Source organism: Ruditapes philippinarum, unplaced genomic scaffold, assembly GCF_026571515.1.
Source record: "Ruditapes philippinarum isolate M1 unplaced genomic scaffold, ASM2657151v2 ctg17_1_1_1_1, whole genome shotgun sequence".
NCBI classification, from domain to species: domain Eukaryota; kingdom Metazoa; phylum Mollusca; class Bivalvia; order Venerida; family Veneridae; genus Ruditapes; species Ruditapes philippinarum.
This window is the reverse complement of record NW_026865484.1, coordinates 1,065,177-1,077,484: the sequence shown is the minus strand read 5'-3', so window position 1 is coordinate 1,077,484 and position 12,308 is coordinate 1,065,177. Positions and strand designations below refer to the sequence as shown.

Genomic DNA, 12,308 nt, shown 5'->3' with positions numbered 1-12,308 from the left:
CAAACAGATACAACAAATATCTTCCATAAACAACATACTTCTATTGCAAGCTCAGATTTTCTGACAATTTCAGTAATATCTTAACTTGCCTTGATCGATGAATTTTCATAGTTATATAGTCACATATTACATGACAATGATTTGTCTACATTTATCTTTTTTTCTATACAGAAAGATATGACTTAAAACCTTACTGTATTAATGTAATGAAATTAACACACTTTCTATTGATTTCAACATTTAAAAGTAAGAGAGCCATGATAGCTCCTATATTGCTCACCAAAGTCCAATTGCTTAAGTTTCATATTTATATGAGTAGTAGTGCAAATACCAATATTGACATCATCTTTATGCCAAGACATGCCCATAAATTTGGCCCCGCAAAGAACCATTTCTCTTGAACATCTGATGGAACCAACATTTGTTGATTGAAATTAAATAAAATCATGACAATGGTGTAAACCAAAAAAAAATTTATTTATCTTTTGGGACATTGACCCATGTGACCTCAAATCCTAGACTCTACATAGTAGAGAATAATTTATTTTAGCTGTGGTAACCTTGATCTTTATACCTTAAAACCTACTAAGGTATATATAATGCTTCTTGTAAGCTACCTTCATATCAAATATGTAATACATCATTTTACAAAGGCCATATGGTTCTTGACAACACAATTTTTTCGGAACACAGTTTCTCTAAACAACATCATGCTACTCTTGGGGTGGGGCCTACTATAACCCATGACTCGTGGTTTGAATGCTATTGGTAGAGGTGTACTAAGCTATGTTACAAAATTTCTATGCAACTGTTCCTGTGGTTTTGACAAGAACATTTTAGAAGTTATTTTTGCTATGAACATTTATTTCAAACATGCATAATTTCCATAACTATGGAGCCCATGAGTGAATTGGAGGAGCACACACGTTTTGAATAATTTGGTCAAAATAATAACAATAATATAGAAATTACCAAGCTAAGAAGGCAAACTATGTCTGTTTTGTCATAACTTTAGAGGTAACAACGCATCCTGCAAGATGGGGACCTTGCCAACACAAGAGAGAAACCAAGATCTACTACTGATAAAAGTGCTTGTTCAAATCAAATAAAGAATACCAACAAGGCCAATTCATGTATGTCTGTTGTGGCCTTTTCAGCACCATATTTCTATATCAAATTGTTTCAACTACTGGAGATACTGTGCAAGATTGGTTCAATTCATATAAGAATATAAAACTACTATGGTGCAGGCATGAAATTGTTGATGCACTTGTACACACACAAAAGCCAGTCACAAATGCTATTTATGTCCACAATCTGGTCAGGTGAGCTGAAATTGAGGTAGGCAATAGAATTGTCTAGTTCTACTAGCCCTAAACTGTGATATAAGCAAGTTATCATAGCCGTATCACTCCAAAGATAAAATAAAGTTTGTCCAATGAGAAAACCTTGAAAGTGTCGAGAACTCCTGGAAAGTGTCGATAAATTTTCAGTAATCTTCAAGTAAAAAGAATTTTGGCATGTATAAAAATGATTTAGCAGATTAAAATAGACTTTTACAATGCATGAACCAGAACAATTTTAGCTATTCTTCGTCAAGGACCATCCAAGGATTATTCCTGTGTTTATCAGAATTATCCTTAAAACTTTAACCTTGGACCTGATAATGATGAGCCTGCACATCAAAGCAGTCTGGCCTAATAATATCTGTCATATGTTGCGGTTCGGACCGGAATACCGTCCCGAGGGGATCCCGCCCATTGGGTGGTAACGAGGCTTGCTAAGTTACCCCCCATGGGCGGGTTCCCGAGCGACAGATATTACGATCCGATCCGCAAACATGACAGATATTTTTTCCTGCATATTTTGCCATATTATTTCATATTTAAAATGGTTTACCACAATATGATATATATTCATGGAAATTAAAGTCATTTCTTCCATAACTATTTTCTTACAATAGCGTATGAACTTACAACTTAAATAACAACGGCGAAATGATGTCATCCTAAGCACATATTTCCCTCCTAAAACGACGTCATTTTAACGCGGTTCATTCATAAAGCGCGCTAAAATGACCTTGTTTGGCACGCGACTCATCTGGCTACCCCCATGCCAGATGAAATTTCCGGCATGGGTAAAACTCACGGAAATGCCAGTCTGCTATACAAGAAAAGTGCTATACTGTTCATAAATGATTTTTTTGTATTTTACTTATGAAATCTCTTAAACTTTAAAAGTGGTTTTATCTTTATTTGATTTGAACCAGCAGTTCTATCAGCAGTAGATCTTGGTTCCTTTTATTGCTCCTTATTCAAAGCAAGGCAAACCTATTACACAAATTTCACCAGGGTTAAAGTGAAAGTTGATAATACACAACACATAATGTCACAATAGACATGAATATTTGTACCTCATGTGGTCCTGTGTGCTTTTAATGCAATAATTTTTTGCCATGTATTCTTTGTTAAATCAGAAAGGGATTTTAGCAAGATGTTCTTATGAAACCCTTAAGACTACCATTGAAACTGAACAAAATCAAACAAAATTTTCAATTAGTATTATCTTTTGTTTCATTTAAATATAAATAAGAGAGATCAAGACAAACTTAACAACAAACATAAATCTTAGAGAATCTTGTTCATTTCCCTCACAGAATTAAACATTTTGCCACAGGGAGTTACCTCTGTAAACAAAGGGAGTTAACCATTTGCAAGAACTTAAATCTACAAAATGTATATTCTCTAACTTTTAAAAATTCTAACATTGCATATTTATATGTAACAAGTAACAAAACAAACTTGCATACTATAAGGATATCTTGTTGAAGTATCATGTTATTTCAAAATTTTAGTTTTCATTTTTTTAGGTATTGTTTGATATCTTAAAATAGTATTTGTTTTTCTAAATGTTCAATTTATCAATGAACATCCATCAAGTTATAAAAGAAGGTCACTTGGCAAATGAAAATAATTTAATAGAACTAGATTCAAGACAACATTATTTAACATTCTGCTTCAACATAAATTATATATACAGATACAAGTGAAAAATAAAAGCATGCACAAGCCAAAAAAATAACAATATTAAAACTTAAAATATTGCATTATGTTAACTCAAAAAGTGAATTTATTTTGTTCAACTTGGTTTAATGAAAATTTTAGAAAATAAAACATCAAATGTGTTTACTTGTTTCAATGCTGCTTGAATTTAAGATTAAAATATTGTAAAACTAAAACATCATCTTTAAAATCATTAATTGGGGCAACCTCAGTATCACTGTTCCTGGGTCGGAGATTATTTGGACATTTTTCAACCTCATACTCAGATCTCAGATATTTGATTGGCAGGAATGTGCACTGACCAAAGAAAATCCTGAGATCTGAGAAAAGATTAATAAACTTTAAGACAGTACTGTAATTTTTTTTTTCATAGGGGTAATTAAAGCTTTTGACCTTTGAACCTTCTTCAAAAAAGAACAAAAACAGTGATATTGCTACATATATTTATTCTTAGTATTTAACAGACAATGTATATTGTCAGAAGTGTTCCATTTTTATGTATTACTGAATATCATTCCATCTAAAAAATACCATGAAAGCTTCCAGGTGACTTCCTCAATCATACAATTTTAATATAAGCAAAATTTGCAAACTGTTTGATTCATCAAATATGGCATAGACATACATGTACTTTCTTAGTTATATAACTTTACTTTAGAAGTAAAGAAAAAAACTTCCAATATTTATTCAATATTTTAATATTTACAATAATAGTTCATAATTAATTGATGGCAAATCACGTCATCTGTGGCTGAAAAAGCTAAAATATTCAACTTTGGTAATATTACATTACTATTCAGCTTGTAATAATTCCATGACATTTGAATGACATTACCATAGCAATTAACCCGTAATCTGTTGGCATAGAAAGTGATAAACCTTTGTTACAAGTATAGAGCCAGGCCAGCCTGTATATCCATGCAGTCTGACCAGGCTCTATACTGCCCAAGTTCTGTATATTGATAATGAAATCCTTTTTATCTTTGAATGGACTGTTTCAAGTTCAAAGTAAGGAAGGTCCATTACACAAATTGAGGAGGTTCAGGATTTAAGATAACTGCGTGTGATGCACAGAGAAGATGAATCAAACAGTAAGTAAATGTAAACAAACATGCAGATACAAAAAACACTAGCAAGCATATCCTGTTAAACAAATACATCAAAATTAACAAACCATACAAAACATAGGTAAAATAATCACACCTGTACAAATGTTATGATATCCCTTCAGTGGATTAGAATGGATCTCATCATACAGTGTGTTGATATGAAACTTGCAAAAAAAAGGAGTGAATGATGTGATATATTCTGCCTACAGCTATTTATTACTTAACAGTCAATAAAACATCAACACTGATTTACAAGCGAAACATTGATCATATATACAACTGAATGCTGAATCTATGGTTTCAATGTTTGATTTTAGTTAGTTTCATAACCCTTAACCTGCTGCTGGAGCTAAAGTATTAGACTAAGCCACCAGTATATAGCCAGGCCAGTCTGAACATCTGTGTAGTCTGACCAGGCTTTATACTGCTGGTAGCTCTATTATTGTTTTTTGCTAACTTAAGTCCCATCAACTTTGAATGGTTCAAAATTCAAAGCTGGGTAAATTCATTATATAAATTCTGCAGCTTATGGGTTAATTATTTAATGTACAGTGCAATGACACATACTGAATACCTTGATAATTTTTATAAAAGTAAAATTATTTACATTTCAAGCATTGATCAGAGATCTACAACATATAAAATGGCCTCAATTTAAACATTATTAACTTGCTTAGAATAAGAGTTCTAAAGCGGAAAAAGGTCTTTTAATGTGATTTTGGAAAAAATCTAACTTTTTTCTAAAATGCTCCTAATACTATATTCATCAAGAAAGCAACTGAATGCAATTTGAATGTATGCTTTATCAGAACAAGATTCAAATTATCAGTAAAAAACACAAATTGATACTTTAGTATTTCATACTAGAAAAGTAAAATAATCTATACATACAAATCTTTTACCAATTACAGATAGTCCAATACAGTGTCATACCCATGTTTTTTCCAACAAAAAAAAATCATTAGTATATATAAATACAAATGTATAATAAAAAAAAATGTTTAACAAAAAATATATATATAGGGTTTTAGTTTTTTTAAGTAAATTGGAAAAAATGTATTGATTAATTGAACATACTTCAAAATTGCACAACAAAAGAGGAAATGTTTGCAAGATAAGCAAAAGCAAAAAAAAACAAAGAAAAAACTATACTTAGCTAGTAAACATGTTAATCATCATCTTAATTGAATTTCAATTGATTATAAAAGACGTATCAACAAGTGTTGTTTGTTTCCACTTGCGATGATAAATGTTTATATAAAATATTACGTTTCTAGATTCCCAACTCTACATAAAATCGTAATAACATACTTGTACAAAAAGGATAAAAATATTTCCCATCTGTACATGGAAAATCATGAAATCATCAAGAACTTAAAAAGGGATTTAGTGCACAGGATGAGGAGAGTAAAAAGACGAAGGAAACTTAAATAAAATACAGTTTTTATATGTAACATTGCTATAAGTTAAAAAAACAAGAGTTGAATCTTCTAAACATGAAATAAATTAACTGAGCTCTTCAAAAGTTAATGAAAAATGGGCGATAATACTTCAAGATTATGCACATCCAATTTCATTATAATAATAAACTATGTACATGTTTACATACTGGAATATGCATTATGGATGGACAATAAAACACATTAAAACATGCAAAAATAAAACAAAAATATAGGATCCTTTAAATTACCCCACAATATTAAAAGCAAGTACTCCTTATACATAGAGTGTTTGAATATGAAGTAAATTCAACATAATGTATGATTTAAAAAGAAAGAAAGAAAGAAAAATTTTGACAGAAATAAATCTGAATTTCATAATTATCATTAATAGATTTCTACAGATAACAGATGGACATGGCAAAAATTGTCCCAGGTAGTTTTGAATTTGGGTGCAATCTTATCCATACAATACTCTTTTATCCCACTGGTTGTATCATAATTGGAATCATATTAATTTATACAGTACTAAACCTTTGGGTATCTGTTATAATATTTACCAGCAGACATGACATTTAAAACAGAGAAATTGGCATTTTAAGGTAGGTATAATCTAGCTTGTCTTGAATTAGGTATACACAAACCCTGGGGGTAGGGATGAGGCCTAGCCCATTAGGGACAATATCTCTAAGTGCGGGGAGAGGGGTCTGGTTGGGTGTGTATAAAACAATCATTACACTATACCACTAGGGAGGAAGTGCGACTAAACCTAAATTAAGGAGGGGGTATTCTAGCCTGTGTATATCTAGACCATTGTTTACATTTTGTACAACTGAACATAACTATATATATATAAATCAATGGTAAAATCAAAATGGGTTTTTTTTAATGACCTATCGCCTATTCATTTAAACTAGCAAATCTTGATCTATTTAACAGGGACAAATTATGTACAAGCTCTAATTATGGCGCACTGAACATATATCCATCACTTAAATTATGTTTTACAACAAAATTATATATTTTCCTGTACACTAAATTGAATTACCTGATGTACATGTATACACTAGATCACACCCATTTTCTCTTAAGATTAAGGTAAAAAGTTTTATGTCGAATATAAAACAATGGAAATGTTTAGTATCTTAACAAGTAACAATGGCAGTAATGTCGATGATTATAAAAAGCCCAGACTAACATGTACTCACTTTACAATCACAATTATCTCCCTTGCTTTACCTTCATATACTATCCATTATATCACTCAAGTGTAAATATAGAGGACAACAAAGTTCTGTTTTCAATCTATATCATGTACACACAACAAACAATTCAAAAACATTTTATTCCATCCAGTATTTGATTTGTTTTAAAACTGTTTGGCATTGCATTTCTTTTCAATTAGTTGATGATGTCCCAAAAACACACGCCTTTTCAATATACCAGTCTCAAAACAATATGGGTGCTCTTATTTATTCAAATCATTTTTTATACAAGTAATGCTAATTATTAACAATTATTCTATATACCAGTACCTTAATATTTTGTCCATAATCGTCTATTTATATTAAAATTATCAATTATCTATAAAATTCATCCCATGTCCAGTGATAATCTATCTTTAAAAATAATATATATCCGGTGATAATCTATGAAAATTATCCTATGTCTGATGATGATAAATTATCATATTTCTAGTGATAATTTATGAAAATTTATCCCTTGTCTGGTGATAATTCATCTATAAAATTGTTCCTATACCCTGTGATAATTAACATATAAAAAATTATCATATTTCCAGTGATAATCTATGAAAAATGTCCTATGTCTTGAGATAATTAACATACGAAAATTAACCTATAACAAGTGAAATTAATCTAAAAAAAATATATCATATTTCAAGAAGTAATCTATAAAAGTTATCCTATTTTCAATATGATAATTAATGTTTTACTCTAGTTATTATTAGTCCTTTATTTCCGTGAAGAAATTCCTTTTTTTTCAATTGAAATGAATGTTATATGCTAGTAGGAAAGCATATATATCAAAACCTGTAAACACTACTGAGACAAATGAAGTCTATCTGGTAGCAACAAGTATAAAATGAATGACCTAGTGAAATCCAACAACTTTTCTTTTAGATATAAGCACAATGCTTCTTAACTTAATTGCACCAATATAACATTATTCCATTCATCAGAAAATAACTAAAGTCATTCAATGGTCATACTAACAATACTATATTGTCTCTCATGTAAACCTCATTCACAAATTTGTTAACATTTGCACCTCCTAAACACTTACACTACCTATTTATATAAATGTCTTTGTACAACCAAATACCTGAATTTTACCGACTTGAACCATTAAACCGTAAACATTTATACGTTCTTCTGTGCCTTTTTCTTCTACATGTTAGTGTTGAAATTTCTCTTCACAATTCCCACTAGTAAATTAAATTGTTTCTTCCAAGAAACTCACAAAGAAATCAAATCACAATGTTGCTTCCACGTTCAACTCCCGATTTTTATTTTTTTTCCAGTTAATTTGACCTTAAAGTGTAGTTACTATCTTCTACTGGTTTTCTGTATTTGATTAGACGTATGCCCTAAACGTTCAGTCCACAGCTATCCAATATTCAACAAGTAACAACATTGGTATCACCTTCTCTGATTATGATAATATTTGTAAAAATTTTTTTGTCCATTTAATTTTAAAATACTATTTACACAAAATTCTTGTGCACAATTTAATCATGTCACTAGAATTTGATGTTTACATAAAACATTACATATTTAATATATATATCACAGCTAAATAGGTTTATACAACAGTGTAGTAACATATTTTTTACGAAATCTGTGTGTTGCACTTAATACCATGACGCCATCCTGAAAACAAATGACAGAAAAGACTTTAGTGGCATGGGTAATGGCATAGTTAATCAAACACAGGTCCAATCAAATCACACCTATTAGAACATGTTAGATGATGTTATGATATTTCAATAGAGCAAGTAGGCTAGTTCCAAATATTCACCATTTTCAGCATTTGCAGTGGCATAATTTTATTAAAAAGTAGTCCATTGTTTTCATATACAGATCAATACTGTGTTAATTTTTCATTGGATTTACAAGTCCCTAATTATATCTATTTTTGTTTTGGTCTGGTTTTATGTAACACAGTATAGGTCATATGTGACTTTCCAGCTATACTGGGGAAGGAAGACATTAGGTGCTCTTCCATGCATTATTTCAGGCAAGAATGGGCACCAGAGTAGAACCACTGACATTACCTAAGCTAGCTGGATAGCTTCCTCAATTAAAAGAATCCAAAGTTACTGTCAGGATTCCAATCCACAGTGGTGAGCGGCAAGTGGTTTGAAATCAACAACCTTAACCTTCGCCACGTAAGCCCCTCAATTCTATTTATCACATTAGTAATGGTCAAATAAATTATTAAAACTTGTTCAATGTATAAGTTTATAGGTACTACCAAACACAGTAATTACTGTATAAACCAAAGGTAAACATACCTTGATTGAAAGCGCATACAAATGATTTAACATCACATGATTTGGTTCCGGTAACAATGTTGGTTCACACTGAAATAAAACATTAATCATAAATCAAAAAGTTGTTCTTCTGAATGTTGTTTATATGTATTTGTATTGTTATGAAATTTTAAATGGTTTGAAACAGCATTTTGATCTAATTCAGAAATTCAACTTTTATATTATTACTGTATTACATTTGCACATTTTCTTTTTATTCCAGTATATACATAAAAACATATGTATAAAACATATGTATCAGGTAGAAGAGCTTCTGCCTTCAACAGAAAATGTCATTTTATATAAAGAACAAGAGCTGACATAAAAGATCAAATATACAAATTCAAGGATGTCTGACTTGTGTACCACATAATGCCAAACATTATGCCATCAAGCAGTAATAGCTATTTCTGTCTATCTATTATTGGTTCAATGTCACATTTTTCTTTTGTTCAGTCAATATTCAATAATCAAATCTATACACATAATTATCTATCTTCTACAAAAGTTGTTTTTTTAAAATATTTTTTTTGCTTTTAAGTAGTTACAACATAAAAACATATGCCATAAATATCTCAACGTTTTAGCTTTATAAATGGGAAGATCACCAATAGATACCTGACTTTCCTTATACTTCATTAAGCTGGATATCTTTAATCAACAGCCCTGTTAGGATTTGAACCAATACTTAACCTTTATAAGATGATCATGTCATACTATATATAACTGTAGGATAACTGATATCAACGACTTACATGTGCTGGGGTATCTTTATTTAGTATAACTTGGAGTAAATGTGGAGGTAGGATAGGAGGTCCACTCTGTTTCCCTCCAGGTGCCCTCACCGGGATTTCCTGGGCGTAATCACCAGGTGGTGACCCTGATAACTCTGTTGCTGGAAAACAAAAACACAAATTCCTCAATATCATTATACATCTGTAGCTAAATCACTGTATCTTTATAAAAACTTTATCATAATTTTAACCAGTATACAATGATAAATTTGAATAAAATTACCTGGAATTTGAAATAAATCTTTGACGACATACAGTTACAATGATATTCAAGTTTTATTTATGGCTTGTATCACTTAACATAAATTATTTCACCAGATAAACAATAGGAAAATTAAAAGGAAATGAAGTCAATAACTGAATATACACCCAGACAAATCTACACTCAAATAGAGGGATATTAGCCTAGTTTTCACAGACATATCAATAATGTATGAAAAAGACAATCTTTTCACCTTATTCTCTCCATTTAAGGAGTCAAACAGTATGATCACCTACATTTGATGACGTGTACTCAGTTCTCCATCATGACATTAAATTAGACCTATTTAATTGTTACCATGCTAAGCATTTTAAAAGGACTTGTCAACCTTTTATCCCTGGACAATTATTTTTAAGGAAAATTTCAAAATAAACTACATGTACCGACTGAAAAGCAAATGTGTCGACTACAATTAGATGCCATGCCTGTGCCTCTGAGTCTGATCTTGGTTAAATTGGTCACATGGGTGGATTCAGATGCTGTTAATCAGGCCAAGGCTAAATATTCTCACTGAATCTATTGTTTCAAGCAACAAGACAAGTGCTCTTACAAAAAATTAAAGTCAAAGGCCTTTCCTCTGTGCTAGAAACATTTCAATGAAACTTTATCTTTCAAATGCCAAGCTGTATGTTATGTAGAGCAAACTACTGAACTTTTCTGTTTAACCCAAATCTAGGCCATCAGTGCAAATGATACATTTAAAACCTTTCAGATATTGTCAAATAAACATATACAAATACACCATTGTAATTGTAATGTCCTGTATGTACAATCACATCACTTGGTCACTATATCATCAATATATGTAAAATGGGCAGATGCAAAAATGCATCTTATGAGCAGATGCAAAAACAAATTTAACAGAAAATATAATTGCAGTATCCCTCAACTTTCCAAAAATATAAAGCTGCTAAAATTCAGACGACTTGACTTGCACTGAATTTAGTATTGCCTTATACCATTGCATAAAATCTGCCCTCTCAGATTTATATTAAATGAGAAGAAAACATGTATTAACCAATGAAATCATGCACCATTATTGCACGCTTTTTTAAAATGCTTGGCTCAGAACACAATGTAAAACTAAAAGAAGCTGCCTGAAAGTGACGTCCTTTCATTACATAAACTTACTGTCAAATGACATCGCACTTCCTTGAAAAAAGGTGCATTAACCCCCTATAAACATTAGGGATTTCAATATCAAAATGGTTAAGTTTCACCAGCAACTTGTATATAATCTGGTCACACTGTATTACCTAGATAAATACTGGTGGTAAAAAGGCAAGCCAATATTGCTACCTGTTGAATGAAGTCTATGAAACACATTCTTTATGCCTATGGATGAGATAGGGGCATATTGTTTTTCTCTAGTCAGCTTGTTTTGACTCCCCATCCTAAGCTAGAGTGACCAACATACATCATTCTGCTCAAAAGCTTCATTCTATTTTTTGAAATTAGGAAATTTCATAATAATTTTATTTGTATTCTTTTATTTCTATTCTGAAGTATGCTTTTGATTTTTTTAAACGTATCTTGTTTCCTTTGAAATGGTATAATTATTACTTATACCAAAGATTCAGGTTTAGGTTTCCTAATAATTTGCAGATTTCCAAAAAACTGACGGGTAACCAAGACAACCAGACAAGATTAAAATAATAATTATACCAGATGAAATAGAAAATGGATCACAGTAGACTAAGCTGTGTGTGATGAAAATTAATATTCATGACACAAATCACTTTATCTGAGTTTTCTGTTAACATTCGTCATTCTCTCAGTAAAATGAGCCGTGTCACGACAAAACCAACATAATGGGTTTGCGACCAGCATGGATCCAGACCAGCCTGTGCATCTGCGCAGCCTGATCAGGATCCTTGCTGTTCGCTATCAGTTTCTCGACTTGTAAAAGGGTTGGTAAGCGAACAGCATGGATCCTGATCAGACTGCGCGGATGCGCAGGCTGGTCTTGGTCCATGCTGGTCGCAAACCCATTATGTTGGTTTTGTCAGGACACGGCTCAAATATACCAATAACATTATATTTATTGTAACTTTCTATTGAGATTAGAAACCATACAGCTAATTTAATC

The 12,308-nt window shown here is 31.2% G+C and overlaps 1 protein-coding gene across 9 annotated transcripts in view; it reads right to left on the bottom strand.

Annotated features, from left to right (window-relative positions):
• Nucleotides 1-3,491: 3,491 nt before the first annotated feature.
• LOC132729332 (5'-AMP-activated protein kinase subunit beta-2-like) overlaps nucleotides 3,492-12,308 on the bottom strand; it is a 36,297-nt gene continuing 27,480 nt past the window's right edge. For all 9 annotated transcript variants that reach the window (XM_060715086.1, XM_060715085.1, XM_060715090.1 and 6 more), the window contains 3 exons: nucleotides 9,919-10,058; nucleotides 9,146-9,214; nucleotides 3,492-8,501 (listed from right to left, as the gene is read on the bottom strand). In XM_060715086.1, coding sequence (XP_060571069.1) covers nucleotides 8,424-8,501; nucleotides 9,146-9,214; nucleotides 9,919-10,058 — 287 coding nt within the window. In that variant the 3' untranslated portion in view covers nucleotides 3,492-8,423. The remainder of the gene's footprint in view (nucleotides 8,502-9,145; nucleotides 9,215-9,918; nucleotides 10,059-12,308) is intronic.